At 57.7% G+C, this 18,075-nt stretch overlaps 7 protein-coding genes across 7 annotated transcripts; 3 read left to right on the plus strand and 4 right to left on the minus strand.

The window, feature by feature from the left end:
- The first annotated feature begins 1,039 nt into the window (after nt 1–1,039).
- Nucleotides 1,040–3,525, plus strand: BKA78DRAFT_304800 (ribonuclease T2-like protein). The gene is made up of 8 exons (XM_066887647.1): nt 1,040–1,766; nt 1,820–1,825; nt 1,896–1,916; nt 1,986–2,158; nt 2,233–2,290; nt 2,347–2,413; nt 2,473–2,860; nt 2,972–3,525. Exons 1-8 carry the CDS (start codon nt 1,456–1,458, stop codon nt 3,271–3,273), a joined length of 1,326 nt encoding a protein of 441 aa, XP_066747361.1. The 5' UTR covers nt 1,040–1,455; the 3' UTR covers nt 3,274–3,525.
- Nucleotides 3,526–5,979, minus strand: BKA78DRAFT_304802 (chaperonin Cpn60/TCP-1 family). Its single transcript, XM_066887648.1, has 6 exons — nt 5,812–5,979; nt 5,571–5,737; nt 5,186–5,507; nt 4,746–5,118; nt 4,038–4,699; nt 3,526–3,914 (listed from the first exon to the last, which is right to left on the minus strand). Exons 1-6 carry the CDS (start codon nt 5,855–5,857, stop codon nt 3,811–3,813), a joined length of 1,674 nt encoding a protein of 557 aa, XP_066747362.1. The 5' UTR covers nt 5,858–5,979; the 3' UTR covers nt 3,526–3,810.
- Nucleotides 5,980–6,399: 420 nt separating this feature from the next.
- On the minus strand, nt 6,400–7,745 carry BKA78DRAFT_246348 (mitochondrial carrier domain-containing protein; the record flags this gene model as incomplete). Its single annotated transcript, XM_066884207.1, has 2 exons — nt 6,400–7,598; nt 7,652–7,745. The coding sequence occupies 2 exons, from the start codon at nt 7,743–7,745 to the stop codon at nt 6,400–6,402; spliced, it is 1,293 nt and encodes a 430-aa protein (XP_066747363.1).
- Nucleotides 7,746–8,122: 377 nt separating this feature from the next.
- BKA78DRAFT_340709 (uncharacterized protein) lies at nt 8,123–10,226 on the plus strand. Its single transcript, XM_066890331.1, has 2 exons — nt 8,123–8,851; nt 8,901–10,226. Exons 1-2 carry the CDS (start codon nt 8,444–8,446, stop codon nt 10,197–10,199), a joined length of 1,707 nt encoding a protein of 568 aa, XP_066747364.1. The 5' UTR covers nt 8,123–8,443; the 3' UTR covers nt 10,200–10,226.
- A 1,888-nt stretch (nt 10,227–12,114) lies between these two features.
- On the minus strand, nt 12,115–13,015 carry BKA78DRAFT_245999 (Vps51/Vps67-domain-containing protein; the record flags this gene model as incomplete). The annotated part of the gene is made up of 2 exons (XM_066884174.1): nt 12,115–12,486; nt 12,554–13,015. The coding sequence occupies 2 exons, from the start codon at nt 13,013–13,015 to the stop codon at nt 12,115–12,117; spliced, it is 834 nt and encodes a 277-aa protein (XP_066747365.1).
- A 330-nt stretch (nt 13,016–13,345) lies between these two features.
- On the plus strand, nt 13,346–14,101 carry BKA78DRAFT_349552 (uncharacterized protein; the record flags this gene model as incomplete). The annotated part of the gene is made up of 1 exon (XM_066890825.1): nt 13,346–14,101. One exon carries the CDS (start codon nt 13,346–13,348, stop codon nt 14,099–14,101), a length of 756 nt encoding a protein of 251 aa, XP_066747366.1.
- Nucleotides 14,102–15,003: 902 nt separating this feature from the next.
- On the minus strand, nt 15,004–16,966 carry BKA78DRAFT_226551 (major facilitator superfamily domain-containing protein; the record flags this gene model as incomplete). The annotated part of the gene is made up of 6 exons (XM_066883690.1): nt 15,004–15,453; nt 15,637–15,705; nt 15,766–16,065; nt 16,122–16,230; nt 16,281–16,367; nt 16,461–16,966. Coding segments are annotated over 6 exons (1,521 nt in total), but the record flags the coding sequence as incomplete, so codon positions are not given.
- Between the last annotated feature and the right edge of the window lie 1,109 nt (nt 16,967–18,075).

Below are 18,075 nucleotides of genomic sequence, written 5' to 3' on the forward strand. Positions count from 1 at the left end.
AACTTTTTCCGCGACCAATCGACCAGCTGCCTGGCGTGCGGATGTATCTCTTTGCGCGGCCACAGCGGCAGCGGGAGCATACGTTCGAAAACTCCCATGTGGATACACGAGCGAATCTCACCTACAACGACCACCAACCACTGGCTAGCGCCGCACGCACGTCTTCTCCATAAGTAGCCGGTCGACTAGTCCGTCAGTTCATACCTGGCCCATCCTCCCTGTACATACAGCAGGCTCTGTGTTTCGCTTCACACACCAACTTCTCTTCTCTCCATCGTCAGGCTACGGATGGGTGATGATTGGGTGCCCTTTTGAGTTTCTTGCTTCATGAATGGGAGGACAGCCTCTTCGAATCTGCTTTTTGGCACAGGCATGGGCGCGGGCACGAGCGAGACGACGAATGCCATCGGGCTTGGGTTTTCTTTTACTGGCGTCCGCGGGTGCTCTTTTTTCACTTTCTACTATTGCGTCTGGGCTTTTGCCTTTTAACTCTTTTATTTCAATACTTTTTCCTTTTCGGGCAAGTCCTCGGATCCAACGGATGGATTGAGAGGCAATGGTGGACGGCGGCATTTTCTCCCTCTTCTTTAGATGGCAACATCAGATGCCAGATGACGTGGCTTTTGGTTGGGGCGGAGGAGCAACCAAGCGCGCTCTTGGGGCATGAGGCGCATGTGGTTGGGTTGGCGATGAATGGGGATGAGAGATGAGAGTTTGGCACAGACGGAGGGCGCACGGTTGGTAGTCATCGTTGAAGACAAGATACCCGCAATGGATGCATGTTGAATGAACAAACAAATGACCGTGTTTGTGTTGGACTCTACCCGGCCAGAATTGTACGCAAGATCAGGAACGCGGGGAGGTCGACACACTTGTAGTATGCAGGTCCATCAGGTCCATTCCATACAGATTGTCCTCAAAATGGACAAGACAGGGGGCATAGAATATAGTGATGTGGTGGTCGACCTCAGCCAATCAGAGCTCCACGGGATGGCCGCAGGTGTCGCGGGACCTGCAGCAGCTCATCGTCACCGCATCGTCCCAAACAACTGCAGCTGTCCTTCAGGCCTCTCACCTCGTGAACACACGCCTCGTGCGCGTCGTTTGCACCCCTTTGACATCTCCTTTTATTGGTCCGCTGCGAAATGGCGGCCTCGGACGTCATCGTCACGAGCGTCCATCCCTAGCTACCTCCAGACCGCTTTCGACGTCCAAGCTACTTACCTACCTATTCCATCCGCACCTCGTCTCCTTACTCTTATCTCCCACGCTGCTCCACTCTCGCCACTACGCGTCTCCACCTCGTGTCACTCGATGAACCACCACCGCGCCTAGGTACCTAGCTTCCTCCAGCTTCAGGCCCATCTAGCAGCTAGCTAGCTCCGCGACGCTATCAGCAAACGCGCTCCTCCTCCGTCTCTCTACCACCTTCCCCATACACTTCTACGTGCCACCATGCTCGACCACGTACAAAACGCCGTGACGTCCGCGGCCAGGGACGCCGTCCCCCGCGTCTCCTCCGCCTTCGACGACATGGCCTCCTCGCTCCCCTCGCTGCGGACCATCTCCAAGCTCGCCCTCGGCGGCGCCCAGGTGCTGCTGGGCAGCTCGGAGCCCGTCCGCGCCGGCAGCGCTCCTGCCTGCTCCAGCCCCCAGCTCAGCTGCCATAATTCGAGTGTGGTGGAGAATTTGTGCTGTTTCAATTATCCGGGCGGCCAGTTTTTGCTGACGTCGTTTTGGGATACTAATCCTGTCGTTGGTCCGGCGTATGTTTGGTTCCCCTTGGCGGTTGATGTGGATGATGCTAATGCCGAGGTAGTGATTCGTAGGTGCTCTCGTTGGCATGTCCGAAGCTTTCTGGAAAACAAAAGACTAAAACTATAGCTTTACCATAGATGGACCATCCACGGCCTCTGGTGAGTTTGTCTGGGTCGCCTGGAATGAGATGCAAAGATACTTTGAATCCGTCATCTAACAGGTGCCAGGCCCGACCACTGCGACGGCCACTCGTACGACAGCAACTGCGACCACACGCGCGCATACCGCAACATCACGGCCATTCTCAACCACTTCGGCGAGGCGGAGCTCGTGTCGTACATGTCGACGTACTGGAAGAGCAACTCGGAGTCTGACGAGAGCTTTTGGGAGCACGAGTGGTGTAAGCCTTCATATATACCTGGGAAGGGGAGGAGTCTTGTGAGCAGAGTTAGGCTGATTGACTGGGCTGGACAGCTAAGCACGGGACGTGCGTGTCCACGTTGAAGCCGACCTGCTACGATGATTATCAGAGGTACGCATCCATGGACGGCTTGCTGGTTGCGAGAGAGGAGCTAACTTGGAACGCAGCACGCAAGAAGTGCGAGACTTCTTCAACAGGAGCGTCTCGCTGTTCAAGGAACGACCAACCTACGAGGTTCGTTTGTCCCCTCCAACCAAATGATTCTACAAAACCACAACTGACCCACGCCCCAGTGGCTCGCCGCCGCGGGCATCACGCCCTCATCCAGCAAAACCTACTCCCTCTCGACCATCCAATCGGCGCTCAAAGCCGCGCACGGCGAAGGCGTCGCCCTCCTGTGCGAAGGCAGCGGCCGCAAGACCTTCTACCAGGTGTACTACGGCTTCGAAGTGCGGGGCTCGCTGCAGGCGGGCCAGTTCGTGCCCATCGACGTGTCGGGCTCGTCCAACTGCCCCAGCACCGTCAGGTACGTGCCCAAGAGCGGCGCCTCGCCCACGACGACGACGGGCCGGTATACGCGGACGGCGACGAGCACGACGGCGCTGCCGACGGGGACGGGCGCGTTTGAGGGAAAGGGGTACTTGGAGGTTGTGTATGAGGGCGGCGTTGATGGGTGCATCAGTAAGTTGTCGCCCCTTGATCTTTCTTCTCCTCTGAATCCGATCCGAACTCCCCCCATCCCACCACCTCCTCCCCCCTCAAACTACCACCCACCACTAACCTCCCCCACAGTCAGCGGCGGGACCTGGTACGCCTCGGGCACCTGCGCGACCTTTTCGGCCATGGCCTCGGGCTCCGAAAACGGCTTCACGCTCCGCAGCAGCCGCGGCGACTGCGCCATCACCATGGACAGCGAGCTCATGTGCGGCTCGGGAATCAACGAGCCGACCGTCTTCACGGCTGTCGACGGCAAGCTGGCGTTTGACGGCATCACGACTTTTTATGCCAGTCAGGTACCGAAAGGGACGACCAAGGTCAGTGTGTGGACGGATGGGGGGAGTGTGGAGTTGGGCATTGTCTGGAAGAGCAGGTAGGTGAGGAGGATGGTGGAGGGGAGGCAGGGGGAGTTTGGGGCTGTGAGGGTGTAGGGGAGGGATGGGTTGGTTGGTTGCTTGCCTGGCTTAGACTTATGTGGATGATGGAGATGTAGCTGAGATGACATGAGACGGAACTGGTCATGACTAGACGAAATAGACGAGCATCAAAAGGCATACGGTATGCATGCATGCGGCATGCGGCATCATTGACAGCTACCGGCTACACAACACAATCATACTCCCTGAGCTGAGCTGAGCTGACTTGCTTGATTATTTGGCACGTTTAATTTTTCCTGGCTATCTGCTTCAACCACTACCGCCTCGCTTTCGACCGTGTTTCCATGCTCGAATGCATGCACATCACTCCAACATGCGTGTTTTGCTGTTGCCTCAAGAGGCCCTTCTATTTTTCGTGCGTGTTCGCTTCTTCTCTTTGCAATTCGTCGTGCTACTACCTCATCCGACGACGCCCGCCCTACCGAGCTTGCTCACTCGCTTGCTCGCTCGCTCGTGTCTTACGTCTCTTTGATTCCTTTACCGCCTGGGCATGCCCCTGCCGCGACCCCTGAGCGCCCGCTGCGCGGCGCCGGGAGGCAGGCCGCGGGCGGGTGCTTGCGGCTGCGCGGATTCTTGGTTCTCTGTTGCAGTTGTTAGCAGGTGCGGAAGGAGAAGAGGGAGGTGGAGTAGTGGATGATGACTGGGACAGGGACGTGGAGGGGGGAGAGGAAGATGAAAAGGGGGGCAAAAAGAGGACAACATACTTATCGTCTCATCGACGCTCAGAATCATGCAGGCGGCCTCAATGGCAGCCTGGATGGCGTTGACCTTGACGAGGCTGGGCTCCCAGACAAACGAGTCGAGGTTGTTGGCGATGCCCTCGTGCTTGAAGTCGACGCCGGCCCACTTGTTGCCCTTGCGGTGCTCGACGCGCAGGCGGTTGAGGATGTCGGTGGCGTCGAAGCCGGCGTTGTCGCACAGCTGGCGCGGAATCACCTCGAGCGCCTTTGCCAGCGCCTTGATGATGCTCTGCTGCTTGTGCGGCACGTTCTTGTCGGCAAAGTTGTGCAGGTACGCCGACACCTCCATCTCGCAGGCGCCGCCGCCCGCCACGATGCTCTGGTTCTTGATGGCCCGCTTGACAATCATGATGGCGTCGTGCAGCGAGCGTTCGGCCTCGGCGATGAATTGCTCGGCGCCGCCGCGCAGGACGAGCGTGCACGTCCGGGCCGCCGGGCAGCCCTCGAAGAAGTTGAAGCGCTCGCCGCCGATTTGTCGCTCTTCGAACTTGGAGCATGTGCCCAGGTGCTCGTCGCGGATGTCGCTGCAAGTCGATTGGATCGAGGCGCCCGTGGCTTTGCAGACGCGCTCCATGTCGTCCGAGGAGACGCGGCCAGCGCAGAAGATGTCGCGGTCGGCAAAGTATCTGAATCATCGTTAGAAAAGTCGACCATCTGTAGACATGTACTCACTGGGTTGCCAAGTCACCAATCGGCAGCTTGCTCAGGACAACCTTTGCGCCCGTCTTGTACAGTGCCTCCATCTTGTTGAAGATGATTTGCCACTCGGCGTCGACAATGGCCTGGTACTCGGAGACCTCTTCGACGCGGACCTCGGCATTGTCCTTTTCGGCCTTGAGTTCCAGCTCGACGTTCAAGCAGACAATCTTGGGGTCGACAAACGACTTGGGTTGTTGCTCGAAACCGGCGTACGAAAACGTCTTCTTGAACGCCACGCCGTTGACGAAGAGGGAATCTTGGAGCGCACCGCCGGTAATCTTCTTGATGCCAATCAACCTCTCGTTGAGGTCGTCCTGGTCGAGGGACAAGACGGCGTCGACGACCACTGCCACGCATGTTAGCTTGTGCTACTACGCGCACACATAGCGTATCCCCTTTCTGCCAGCACTCACTCTTGGTGAAGAAGTCGGAATTCCGGTGTATCAGCTTGCTGCTCATGGCCGTCGCGGCCAGCTTCTGCAGCGTCTCCCTCTGGTTGCTCTCTCCAATGTCGACCGCAATCTCCTTGATCTTGTTGACGGCCATGCCGCATGCCCGTCGCAGGCCCTTGATGATGGTCTGGCTGCTGACGCCCTGCTCGACGTATTCCTTGACCTCCTTGAGCACCTCGCCGGCCAGCACCACCACAGACGTCGTGCCGTCGCCGACCTCGGCGTCTTGCGAGCGAGCAATGTCGGTCAGGATGCGCGCGGCGGGGTGGACAATGTCCAGGAGCTGTGCGCACTCAGTTCTGCTGTTTCTTTTTCAAGCTAGGCGTCATTCGGGATTCCGCCTTACCTTCATTACTGTTGCGCCATCGTTGGTGATTGTCTGCCTGCCATTCTCATCCACCAGCAGCAGGTCGCCACCGTATGGTCCCAAGGTGCTCTTGATGGTCGACTGCACGGCCAAGCAAGCGCTAATGTTGGATAATATTTGGCCCTTGCCTTGCGACTGATCCGTCCCTGTAATCCATCGAGAATCGCCGTCAGTTGTTTGGTTCCCCGTGGCCCAAATTCTGCGTTGGCGGCGGACGTACCCTCCCTAAGCACGACAATCGTGGGTGTTTGGCCTCCAAAAGACATGGTGGCTCCGGGATTTCTTGGCGAGAAAGTGCGCGTGTAAAAGGGCCCGGAATGACAGTTGGAAGAGGGTCTTGAGGGTTGAGGCGGTGGAGCGGAACTTCGAGGGGTAACTTGTGGGCGACGCTGAGCTTCGACGCGTTCTGTCGGCCAACGGCGCCCGCGATTTTCTGGGCCGACAGCAAACACTGCAAACTCCCGCCCAACTCTTGGCGTCGTCATTTCACACCCCTGGCACTCAGCGAAGTCAATTCATTCAGAGCAGTCTTTTGATTTTGTCTATTCCTCATTTGACTTTTGGCTTGGCCCAAAACTCCTCGCTATCGTACAAAACAATATCGCTTCTTTGGTATCCTCTGCTCACTTGAACTCGCTAGCTCAATCGTCGCTCAAACCCCCTGCTCCCCCTCGTATCTACACCACAGCTTCGTGGGAGGTGAGAAATCTGAACAGTAAACAAGGAATTTCATGCTGGGCTGGCCCGCCCGCGTCTGATCCTCGAAAAACGCCATTCAACTCCTGACAAACGAATGCCGCAAGCAATGCTAGTGCCTCCTCTCGCCTCGTCGCTCATTCACGTCCCCAGCCATCTTTTTGCCCATCTCGTAGGTGGAAATCATGATTGCACATGCAGGAGCCACCTTGAGACAGCGCGCTGCCCATCCGCGGAAGAGACCGGGGAAGCCTTGCTCCTTGAAAATATGCCACAGGAAGCGAGGCATCGACTGCTCCTCAGGCTTCAGCGCATGGGCTAATTCACTACCTGGGGCGGCAGGTTTTGATCCTCCGGCGTGGCGGACAACTTGCTGCCTCGTTTTGCCAACATCAAATGGTGTTGTGACAAAGGCAGCGACTGCTCCTGAAGAAGCGCCAGCAACAAAACTGTCCACCAGCGTCGCCGTGTGGTCTTCCTCGCTCCGGCATCGACTCCGGCTCTTGCTCCTACTCCTGACGCCCGAACCAAGTCTGTCGAGCTCCCGGCTGCGTTTTCGTTCGCGCTCATCTATCAGCATGTTGCGTCCAGTCTCGTAGCCCCACCAGTAGATGGCAGAGAATGGTACATCGCGCCAAAGTGTGAGGCCTAGACCGCGCCACAGACTGGTCCATCCAGACTCCCGAACCAGATCTCGAACTCCGTGGAGGGTATCTCTGAAATGACTGCCTGTCGTGTTTGCGTGGTTGGTTTGTGTGGCTTGCATTCGGGTGCGGAACATTTCAATCGGTGATACAGCAATGGCTGCGAGGACGCGGGCGGTGCTGCCGGCAATGAGAGGAGAGTAGGAATCGGAGATGTTTTGCTTGATAGGTGATTTGTGAGAGGTCCGTAACCAGTCGTAGCCGGCAAAGTAGATGACATTGGCAGGAATTGTCATGACGAGTGTGGGAGAGAGTCCCCGCCAGAGTGTCCGAGGTCCCTCATTGCGCGCAATCTTGCGCAGACCGTCAAAGGTCGAATTGAAAGTCTTGCGCTGCGTCTCCTCGACCGCGCAGGACTTTGCGCTCGTTGGGAGAGTAGTCGGCACGGTGGTGGGCCCCGCCACGCAGTATGAGGCATTGTTTGTGACCCAAAAGACTTCGCGACAGCAGGCCGTCACGCCCAGGTTTGGAGGTATGTTGGAAAAGTGCGGTTGTGCGGGGTTCAGAGAAGATAATACGGGGACGGGACGAGGATGTGTGGGTCTCGAGGCCGGTGGAGGATGTGTTTGAGCTTGGAGACGAACGCGAACAACGTCAAGAGGGGTAACTAGCTACGCGTTAGCTACGTGAAGTCAAGGTCGAGGTTGGAGGCAAAAGTACCTAAAAGAGAGGTAAGGATGCTGCCGGTGACGGCCGACAGCATCTTCTGGGTGATGGATATGTCTTCCGGAGCATCGTTCTCCTCGGCAGGCATGGTTGAAGGGTGTTTGGTAGCATCAGGGCCAGGACGAGGAGGTATTCTATCATGAGGTTGACCTGTGGCGGCGTTGGCCGCAGCGCCTGCGGTATCGGCCATTGCGGGAGAGAGGAGGGTCCTGTGGAGACCGATGCAAAGCGCGAATCGTGGGGCTACCGGGAGACTGTGCACATGCTGCGAGGGAGAAACCGGAGAGGTCGAGAGATGGTGAAGAGGGAGTGTCGATGTGGAATGAGGGATAGGAAGAGGCGCTGTGAGGAGGAGCAAAGTTGTGGTCGGCTACTTTTCCATGACGCATCAGAAGCGGCAGTACAGCCGACGGCTTCAAGACTCAGGATCCATCGCTTGCCTGTCAGACTTTCAGCGCGCCGCCTTGTATCGCCGCCACACGCGCCGCTCCGAACTCTGCGCAGATCAATCGAAACATCTCAGTCCTCTGCCCGATTCGGACTTCAAAGTGCTCCTCTGGGCACAATTCACCGGCCACGACTTTGACCATTGATTCCTTAGGATCTCTGATAACGCTTCGGCGATAGCCACATTATCCCCGTCTGACATTGCGTCGACCACAGGCAACCACCAGGCAGCATCCCGGCAATATTTACTCGAAACCTCCATCCTGACCTCTAGCTACCTGTTCCCCAAAAGACTCTTCGAAACTGAGCCCGTTCGCTTCAACAGCGCAGTCCGACATCATGGCCGACCCAACGAACCCCGCCACGCCCACCGAATCCGAGCTCGAGTCTTTCAGACGAAAGTGGCGAGAAGAAGTCCAAGCACGCACAAAGCAGGGCAAGGCAGGCCCATCGCAGGCGAGCAATGCTCCAGCACAAGCGTCGTCTAGCAAAGCGCAACCGTCTCGTCGGAACAAAGCACCGGCTCTTTCAGGCTTCCACCAGGAACGACACGAGAAGATTGACGAGGCGGAGCCACACGCGTACCATGACCTTGGAGAGAAAGAGACGGGCAGAAGATTGAATGAACCAGCACCGCCGTCGACCAAGGCACCGGAATCTGCGCTGGAGCACTTTGAGGAAGCCGTAAAAAGAGAGGCGCAGGGGCAGTTGGGGGACAGTGTAAACTTGTATAGAAAGGCATTCAAGGTAGATTTTCCACTTGATTCATGCGTACAACCGCTGATTGAAATCGCAGTTGGATGATGCTGTGCAAGAAATATACAGGAAGAAGCACTTTCCTGCCGCTCACTTCCCCAAGCCCGCCGTCGCGAATCCCAACCCATCCAATGCATCTGCCACTGTGCCAAACACTGCCCATCACTCACTAGCCGGTTTCTCCTCATCCCTGACTGATCTCGTGTCTTCATTTTCCAACTTGTCGATTCCCGGCGAAGAGCCACCAACAGACTTGTCACCGCCGCCGCCATGTCCCATTGCGGATATCCCAGAGGAGCTCCTGGCTCAAATCCTCCTCCACGTCGCAGTTGACGACGTAGCCGAACTGGGTAGACTTGCACAAGTTTGCAAACGCCTCGCCTACCTGGTCATGACCGAAGACAGCATCTGGAGACGGCTCGCCCTCGGAAAAGAGTTTGGCTTCGCAGGCATGCACTACCGCTGGGCATGCAAACTGGACGGCTCCCCCATCGGCGACGACGGCGACGGCGGACGCCTCCTGTCCAGCTTCACCAGTCTCCCCGAGCAAGAAGAAGCCGAAGCGCGCGAAACCACCAAGCTGGTCGAAACGGCGCTGCACACGCTGCCCCTGGTGCCGTCGGCCTACCCCAACTTCCGCGCCCTCTTCCGCTCGCGCCCCCGTGTCCGCTTCAACGGCTGCTACATCAGCACCGTCAACTACACGCGGCCGGGCGCGCACCAGTCCAACTCGCTGAGCTGGAGCTCCCCCGTGCTCATTGTCACGTATTATCGGTATCTTCGTCTCTTTCGTGACGGCACTTGCATTGCGCTGCTCACGACGGCCGAGCCGCACGACGTGGTGCCGCACTTGAGCAAGGAGTACCTGCACGGCCGCAACGGCGCCCACGCGCACTCGGCGCTGCCCCAGGTCGTCATGAAGGACGCGCTGCCAGGCCGCTGGCGGCTGTCCGGGCCCGAGCACGCCGTCGACGACATGGACCCGCTGCACGATGCTTCCTCCACTGACCCATCTGCCCCTGACTCCAGCAGTACAACCTCTCCTCCGCCTGCTCCATCACAGACCCAACCCCTCCCCACCTCATCAACCACCACCGACAGCACCATCAGCACGTCCGAGCCCGAAGGCACGCTGCACATCGAGACGGCGGGCGTGCACCCGCGCTACATCTACCGCATGGCGCTGTCGCTGGGTAGCGCGGGCAAGAACGCCCCGCGCAATAACAAGTTGAGTTGGCTGGGCTACTGGAGTTATAACCGCTTGACGGATGATTGGGGCGAGTTTGGTCTCAGGAATGATAAGCCATTTTATTGGAGTAGAGTTAAGAGTTGGGTGTGATGAGGATGGGTGGGGGAAAATGGAGAGGGGGAGGGGAGAAGATGAGAAGGGGGCGTTTTGAGATGGTCGGATGAATTGATGCGTTTCTTGCGTTGGAATTTGGTTGGGAGGTAGGTGCATGTTTTCAGACCATCTTCTGTTTGACATATGAGTGATATGTAGACAGACAGGCAGCGCTTTTAGACAGACGCCTAGAATAAAGCTCTAACACTGCACATATGAAATCCCATCAAAAACACACCAACGTAAAAATTGAAATCTCGACCTTAGCATGTCTCGCCTACTCACAATTAACAGGAAAAAACAAAACATGCCCTGTTCACTCTTTGCCCAGCCCCTGGCAGCCACACCTCGACTGTTTTCATCCCTCCCCTCTACAACACTACGTCGCCAGCATCATATCCCCCCCCTCCCCTACCACCTTACCACTTCCACCAACACCAACACCTAATCCGGCAAAGCGGGGAGCGCTCTCTGCGTCCAAAGTTGCCCTCTCCATCCACCTCATCCCACCCTAACGGTGCACCTCAACCAACACCAACACCCAATCCGGCAAAGCGGGCGCGCTCTCTACGTCCAAAGTTGCTCTCTGTACATTTACACCATACGACGGTCTGCCGTTAGTCTGCGCCAATCCGGCGCGTTGGCTTTCGGATTCTCGGATTGCCGGCCGCGTAGGGGGCGTGGGTGTGGTGCTGGGAGCAAGAAAGATGGATGGGAGGAGCTAGAGCCGCAGCCCAAAGTATGGGTAAAGTCGCGCGCGGGCGCGCGCTGTTTGCCCAGTCGGAGCGAGTGCGAGGGGTAGAGAGACAGACACGTGGGGCAACCGTGCGCGTGTACGTACAGTATGGGGGGCGCTACAGAGACCAAGACTGGACAGCTGGTGGGAGCTAGCTAGCTGTGTGTGACATTGCTGGTTGTCTGGCTAGATGGGGGAGAAATAGATGCGTTGTGTTGCGTCGCTGGCGCTATAGCGGTGACGAATTTCCCTATAGGGCGGGCTCGTGCAGGGTCCGGGGAGGGAAGAAGGGTCTATCGGCACTTGACAGTAGCGCGGTAAGGCAGATGGCGTTGGACAAGGAGTAGGGGTCTTGAGCAAGAAGCGGATATTTTCTGAGCGCCCAGAAAAATCTGGCCCTTGTTTTATTCTTTAAAAGATGAGAGTGATGTTTATTGCTCCATGCTGCAAGCTCGAATTTCTTGTGGCAAAGTCGATTCGCTTTGGTTTGCTACCTGTCTCGACTCACGGCGGACTACAACACCCTCGCCGCATGTTCCTTTCTTGACTGCTTTTCGGAAGGTATTTCTCGTAGACAGTTAGAAGACAAGCGGCACATATGCCAAATGCTGTACATCTTGAAATCCTCCCGCCGCTACAGATGCAGTGACAACATTGGCTTGCCAATTCCAGAGGGTCGCTTCTGGAGTTGGGTGGTGATGTTGACTCCGCGAAAAAGATCGTATTGTGACTCGTCACCGACAGGGCTTCCGAATGGGTACTGCGAGCCTTTTAAGGGCATGAGGCTAGTGGCCTGGCTGCCGCGATCTGTGCCTCGAGAGAGGGTTTCTTGAGACTCGGCCTGTGATTTTGGCCGCTGCGGTGCGAGAGTTGGCGGTTGGAAGCTCGTTGTGCGTTTGTCGAGCGGATGCACCTCGCCAATGGATTACACCGAGTCCTGGAGGTGATTCACCTGGCGAGCGAAGAACGGGAGGGCGGACGGCTCTCAGCTATTTGGTCGGCTGGGAGCCATGACGGCAAACGAGCTCTGAAATACCGCCAATTTCGTCGCAAGGCTTGGGGCGGACGAGCCCTCACAGACCTCGCCCAAGAGCTCAAAGCACCGCTCAGGCTATGGAGTTTGTCGCGAAGCCCGATGACCATGAGCAATGGTCGAAACGAATGGACCATCGTGCCTCAATCGACATCTCTCGGCACCGCCGCAAGCGCTTCTTCGCACTCTTTCCTCAGCTCATCAACGCCCTTGACACCCTTCCACTTGTCCAACAGCGTCTTGACCTCGTCGTACTCTTGTGCCGCGGCGACCTTTTCGCCGTTGGCAGTCTTGGAACGTAACCGCCGCGGCGTGTCGAGGACCCAACGCACAGTCTGTCGCTGCCTTTCCTTCTCGTCCATCCTGCCGGGTGGCGAGGGCGACTTGATGCGGTGGGGCGGGACGGCGTGTTCGATGATGGAAGCAGACAACGCCGTCGCCGTCTCTGCAATGTGCGCAATCGCCGGACCGAGCGTCGACGTGTGCGGCGTGAGGGGATCCATATTCGTGCGCATCTGTAGAGCATCAGCACCAAAGTTGCATCCCAGCCTTGCATGGAGCAAAATAGTGAGCCGAACTGACCTTCTTGATCGTCTCAGTCGCCGCAATCAGCTTCGAGTAGTTGTCGTAAACCAGCGCCTTGCGCTCGCCATCCAGCCCCTTGACCTGGGCCACGAGCCCGGCCTCGACCTTCAGCACGCCCTCCAGGCCTTCCTTGCCCAGCACTTCCTTGACATATGCCTCGGCGTCGAATCCGGCCTTGTCCAACTCGCTCGCTTCAACCTCCTCTTTGACCGCCTCGAACCCAGGCGTAGGGGGAGCAGCGCCGCCGCCCGGAAGTGTTGAGGAGGGGTCCGACGTTGGCGTAACGGGCGACTTGAGGTTGTAGTAGTCTCGCAAGGCAGTGCGGTCGCGGGCCCGCGGCGGGCGCGTCTTGGAGGTGCTGCGGAGCGAGTTGGAGCGCGAGGGCACTTCCAGCGAGGTACGGGTGCTGGAGGGTGAGCGGATGGACGAGGAGTGACGCGGCGAGGCAATGGTCGACATTTTGGAGGTTGGGCCTTGGGGCTGCTGCGAAATGTTTGGCAGATGCGAGGTGTTGAGAGGATGGAGCTAATAAACGGCGGCGTGGTTCAAGGAAGCTCCAGCTGGTTGAGGTGCATGACGTGCAGGGGTGGGCGTAGGGCTGATGGCTGCATGACTCGCGGATACCTAATTCGGACGTCAGAGAACCATCTCAACTCCATCTCGACGCGTTTGCCGCCAATTGCGACCATCCAACCAATTCTGCGACGCGTCAAGCCAGTCTCAAAATATGCCAGACCATCTCCGTCCAGCCTGAACTCCATCGCGTCGCGCGACATCAACTCAGTCAACATGTCGCAGCACATCAACATCAACCAAGAAGTCACTCAACACCTCACCGCCAAAGGCCTCCACCCGACGCCACAATGGCTGACGAGCTTCCTGTCGACCGTTCGTCCAACCACTGCGCCTGCTGCCGTCAAGCAAACTGCCCTCTTCCGCCTGCTCGCCTCGGACATCACAACATCGCTCGCCCGCAACGCGACGTCGACATTTCCGCCTAACGTCCTTGACGGCACCAAAAAAGAGCGTGTCCTATCCGGCCCCATTTTCGTTCAAATCTTGGATATTGAGGACGTTGGTCGCAGTCGCTGGAGTCAGGTCGAGGAGTTGGAAGCCCAAGCGCGCGGTGAAATGACCAAGGGCCGCGAAATAATCCGCGTGGTAGATGTCGAGGGCGGCCAAGAGGGACCAGGACAGACTCAAACGCAGACGGGCGGTGCTCGATCTGGAGCTGGTGCGAGCGGTACCAACGGTGGAAGTGGCCCGAGCACTCGGGGACCGCACAAAGTGCTCTTGACCGACGCGGCAGGCGCGCGTGTCTACGGGCTCGAGCTGTTCGCTGTGGCCGGGCTGAGCACAAACACGGGCATCGGCGCAAAGTTGGTCTTGCGGAACGTCGTTGTGGCGAGGGGTCTGCTTTTGCTTGAGCCAAAGACGACGACTCTGTTGGGCGGAAAGGTCGATGCGTTGCATAAGGCGTGGCACGAAGGTCGACTGGAGCGACTCAAAGAGGCAGCAAAGATGACGGAGGGAGACAGAGGGTGAGAGCAGAACTGGAAAAATGAAAAAGACATGTCCAGCAAGCGTGGTGCTCTCTGGGTGACTCGAACTCGCACCCAACATCAGCCGAGCGTCTCGCTACCGGTAACGAAAAGACGCATCATCCACGCTCAAGTAAGAAGAGAACGAGCATAGCAGCAGACTGGACGAAGCGCAGAGAGTCAGAGCAAGAGACTAGAGGGGAGGGAAAAAAGAGAGAGCAAAAGGGCAAAACTTCACCCGTAGGGGCGTCCCCCTACGAGCTATCAAACCCTGCGCAGCACCACGAAACCAGGCCGTGGCCGCTGGCTGGTTTACCGACTAGCCCTACGATACCAGGCCGAAGGTGAAAGTCGGTGTCCCCACAACTACGCCAGCCGCGGACTGGCAGTAGAAGGGGCGCCGACAGTAGACGCGAAATTGAAGGTATATAAAGTACACTTTTTGCAGCGCCACCACCACCGACCGCGACCGAGGCTTGACAGCAAAATTAACGATATGCACTGCTCCGTGTATCTTCTTATTGAGATTTTTGAATGCTCCACGGACTCTTCACAAAGGACTTCTCTAATCTTAGCGCTACAGACGTAGGATACATCAACACACCCTTTCTGCACGTTTTACATGATATCTATTTCCTTCGTCTCAGCAGTCACCTAGCCGCATGAATGTGCCACGACTTTTGCCACCAAGCCTTGGACCAGGGACCAAAACTGAACTTAAAATTTGGTCTTTCAAATTGCGCACGCACGCACGCGCTCTTGTCTAGAACTTATGACAGGAAATCCGACAACGCCAGAAGCAACCATCCGCCGCGTTACCCAAACGCCGAGAATACGCAACCCACCACACCATCCAACGCCTCAACCTCACCCCTCCCTCTTATCCAACACCCTCATCGCGCCCGCCGTCAACGCCACCCCAATCCCCAACATGGCCGCCACAACTAAAAACGCCAGTCCGGGCCACCACGCCACACTCCACGAGTACACGGCATTCACAGCAGCGGGGGCAATGATTCGGACTATCGCCTGCAGCACGCCCAAGCCGCCCATGAGCAGGCCGACCCGGTGCGTGGCGACGTGCTTTGTGAGAGCGGCCTCGGTCGTCGACAGGCCGATGGCGCCAAACGCCGCCAGCGCGCCGCACAGCGTGAACAGCACCCCGTTGGGCGACAGTGCGTACCCGCTGAAGCCGAAGATGTCGAACAGCAGCGCCGTCAGGATCAGGTGCCGGTCCAGCGCGTCCGGGCCCGGGCACGGGTTGTAGAGGTTTTGCGGGGGGATCGGTCCCGGTTCCCCTGCGGCCGTGAGGCCGTCGTCGAGCGGGGCGGGCGAGGCGAGCGCTAGATGCGGCGACTGCGAGGTTGCGCTGGTGGGGGTCTCGTTGCCGCCGCTCGGAGGCGTGAGGCTTGGTGTTGATGAGGACGATGATGGCGTTGCAGCTGTTGTGGGCGGCGAGGGCTTGGCCATGTGGTGGGGAAGCAGTTGGCGCGGTTTGCGGAAGAGGAAAATCAGCATGGGGATGCCGAGCCAGGAGACGGCGGCACGGAAGGCGTTGATGACGCTCATGAAGTAGTTGTTTTCGAGGTTGCCCCATTTGAAGACCATCTGTGGAAAAGCATGAGCACTCCTTTTGTTCGGGCTGGGTACGAGGGCTGGGTTGCTTACCTGAGGATACAGAATCAAGACCTCGCCGGCAGAAACGGCGCCAGCGTAGCACACGACATTGATCGCGACGAGAATCTTGATGTTGCGGCGCAGTGGAGCGCTGCCAATCAGAACAGGCGGCGCCAACCTGTCTAGCCACCTCGTCGGGTTGAGCTTGCCAATCTTCTCGACGAGCCCGAAGCCCTTGGTGCCCTGCTGCCAGGGGAACAGGGTGCGGAGGTTGAAGTCTTCTTGCCGTTTGCGCGGCAGGCTCTCTGGGACGAAGAACCAGAGGTAGATGCAGGAGAGGGATCGCGCGACCTGATTCGTGTAAGGAGTGTGATTTCCTCTTTTTGGGGGGTTTGAATAGGACTTACAATGCAAATATAGAAGACGAGAAGAGGCGACTCTTGGCCGCTTGCTTTCAGTATCAGACTGGAGAGGGCTGGCCCGACTGCTATTCCAATGAATAGGACTCCGTGGACTCTGCCTGCCACAATTGTCACTGATTTGGCTACTAGCCGATTGGGTTTGACCTACCCTGCTGAACGTTGCGTCTGTCCTCGGGCTCTGTGTCGCTAATATATGCCGAAGCCATTGACATGACTGTCGAAAAAGTCCCACTGCACCAGAGAATTAGTTTTCCAATTCCCATAACTTGCAATCTGTCTCTGCATCTCCCTTTCAAGGAAGAGGGGGTTCAGGGGTCTACCAACCTCAACCCATCAACCACCCAAATCAACCAAAGCCAGCGATAGCCAAACGGCGCCAAACTCTCACCATTCGCCGCCGCCCTCGCCAACGCAATCAGCATCGCCTCGGCGGCCAACATGACAACTGCGCAATACATGACGACTTTGACGCGGCCAATACGATCCGACAGCACGCTCAGCCAAGTGCCCGAAATCATGGAGAGCGTCCCGCCAATGGCGCCGCCGATCGAGGCCACCCACGCCGTCGTGCTCGACACGGCATCGGTGGCGCATTGCGGGTTGAAGCCGCCGACGACTACGGGAGGGGGTCCGCTGGCGGCTGTTGCTGCGGCCGTCGTGCTGTTTCCTGGCGATGAGGCGGCGGCTGCTGGCGAGTTGTCCGGGGACGGCTTCCATGTGAGGGGGAGCACTTCGCGGCAGACGAGGCCCGTGAAGATGTTGATGCGCGGCACGACGGTGATGCCGAAGGCGAGGCTGTTCATCAGGAAGAAGATGAGGAGGTATATCACCTGTGAGACGTGACGAGTGATGGGTTAGCATTTTGGTAATGATTGCACGAGGAAGCCCCAGTGGGACAGAAGCTTTGTGCTTGGTGACATGAGTATGAAGTGTGCGAGGAGTGGTCCGGTTCGCTGGGTCCAGGGGGATATGGATTGGAATGCCGGTGTTGCAGTGACACAATGCCATCGTGTCAACCAGACGGGTGGCAACCTTTGTACCACACGAGCAACGCATTTGAAAGTTTCCAGTCCCATCTCGTCTTCCGTCTCTTCGCACCACAAACGAGAGGGAGAAAAGAAAAATCGCAATCAACCCACCTTCGGTTTCCTTCTCCTCCCCCACCCGCCATACTCCTCCGCATCGACCGGCATGCCCGCCGGCTGACCATCTCCCAACATTTCGGTCATCTCGATGTCGTCCTCTTCGCCCTCATCCCCCGTCTCCAACACATTGCCAACGCCAGCGCGATCATCGTCGCCTTCCGTCAGCGGCACAGGGTGATACTCCATCGCAGCCGCCGCGGCGCTCAACTTGGGCCCCATGGCGACGACGCTGCTACTGCTGCTGCTGCTGCTGCTGCTTTCTCTTTCTCTTCCTTCTCCTCGCGCAAGACCGCAGCAAGCCAGGTAGAGCCGGTGGTAGACGTCGTCGTCGTAATGTGGTGACCGACGGCGAGAAAGATCTGAGGTCGAAAGTACTCAAGGCCAAGCGTAAGACAAGCCCTCCTCCTCAATCAACAAGAAAGGCGAGCAACAAGCAGCAACAGTGGCAGCGTGGAGTCCGAGTCTGCGCAGGGCGACGCGCACATATCCGGCGAACGGGGGTCCAGGTCCAGGCAGCTGAGGTCGTTTTCTTTGTTTAGCTGCAGTCAGCCAGCTGGTAGTAGCTCCTTTTCTCGCTTTTGCTTGAATTCGAACGTGGAAGAGAACAGATGGTCAGATAACGAAAGGAAAAGGTATCTTTGTCCAGCAAAGTCTAAAGCGCGTCAGGTCAAGTGTTCAATAGGTTGCCGAGCGTGGCTCGGCGAACGGCTGCGCGGCAGCTAGGCAAGCTCCAGGGGACAAGGAGGACGTCAGATCGTCAGACGGCATCCCTGCGCGCTTCACGCGAGTCAGGC

This window comes from Phyllosticta capitalensis (genome assembly GCF_038381095.1).
Source record: "Phyllosticta capitalensis strain CBS 128856 chromosome Unknown BKA78scaffold_2, whole genome shotgun sequence".
In the NCBI taxonomy this organism is placed as follows: Eukaryota; Fungi; Ascomycota; class Dothideomycetes; order Botryosphaeriales; family Phyllostictaceae; genus Phyllosticta; species Phyllosticta capitalensis.

Excerpts from the sequence above, each read along its gene's own strand:
- BKA78DRAFT_304802 (XM_066887648.1), bottom strand. The coding sequence starts at position 5,857 with ATGTCTTTTGGAGGCCAAACACCCACGATTGTCGTGCTTAGGGAGG. Across the intron at positions 5,508-5,570 it reads ATGGCGCAACAGTAATGAAG|CTCCTGGACATTGTCCACCC; the intron begins GTAAGGCGGAAT and ends GAGTGCGCACAG. Across the intron at positions 3,915-4,037 it reads GAGCGTCGATGAGACGATAA|AGAACCAAGAATCCGCGCAG; the intron begins GTATGTTGTCCT and ends CAACTGCAACAG.
- BKA78DRAFT_304800 (XM_066887647.1), top strand. The coding sequence starts at position 1,456 with ATGCTCGACCACGTACAAAACGCCGTGACGTCCGCGGCCAGGGACGCC. Across the intron at positions 1,917-1,985 it reads TGGACCATCCACGGCCTCTG|GCCCGACCACTGCGACGGCC; the intron begins GTGAGTTTGTCT and ends AACAGGTGCCAG. Across the intron at positions 2,291-2,346 it reads TGCTACGATGATTATCAGAG|CACGCAAGAAGTGCGAGACT; the intron begins GTACGCATCCAT and ends CTTGGAACGCAG.
- BKA78DRAFT_340709 (XM_066890331.1), top strand. The coding sequence starts at position 8,444 with ATGGCCGACCCAACGAACCCCGCCACGCCCACCGAATCCGAGCTCGAG. Across the intron at positions 8,852-8,900 it reads TGTATAGAAAGGCATTCAAG|TTGGATGATGCTGTGCAAGA; the intron begins GTAGATTTTCCA and ends TTGAAATCGCAG.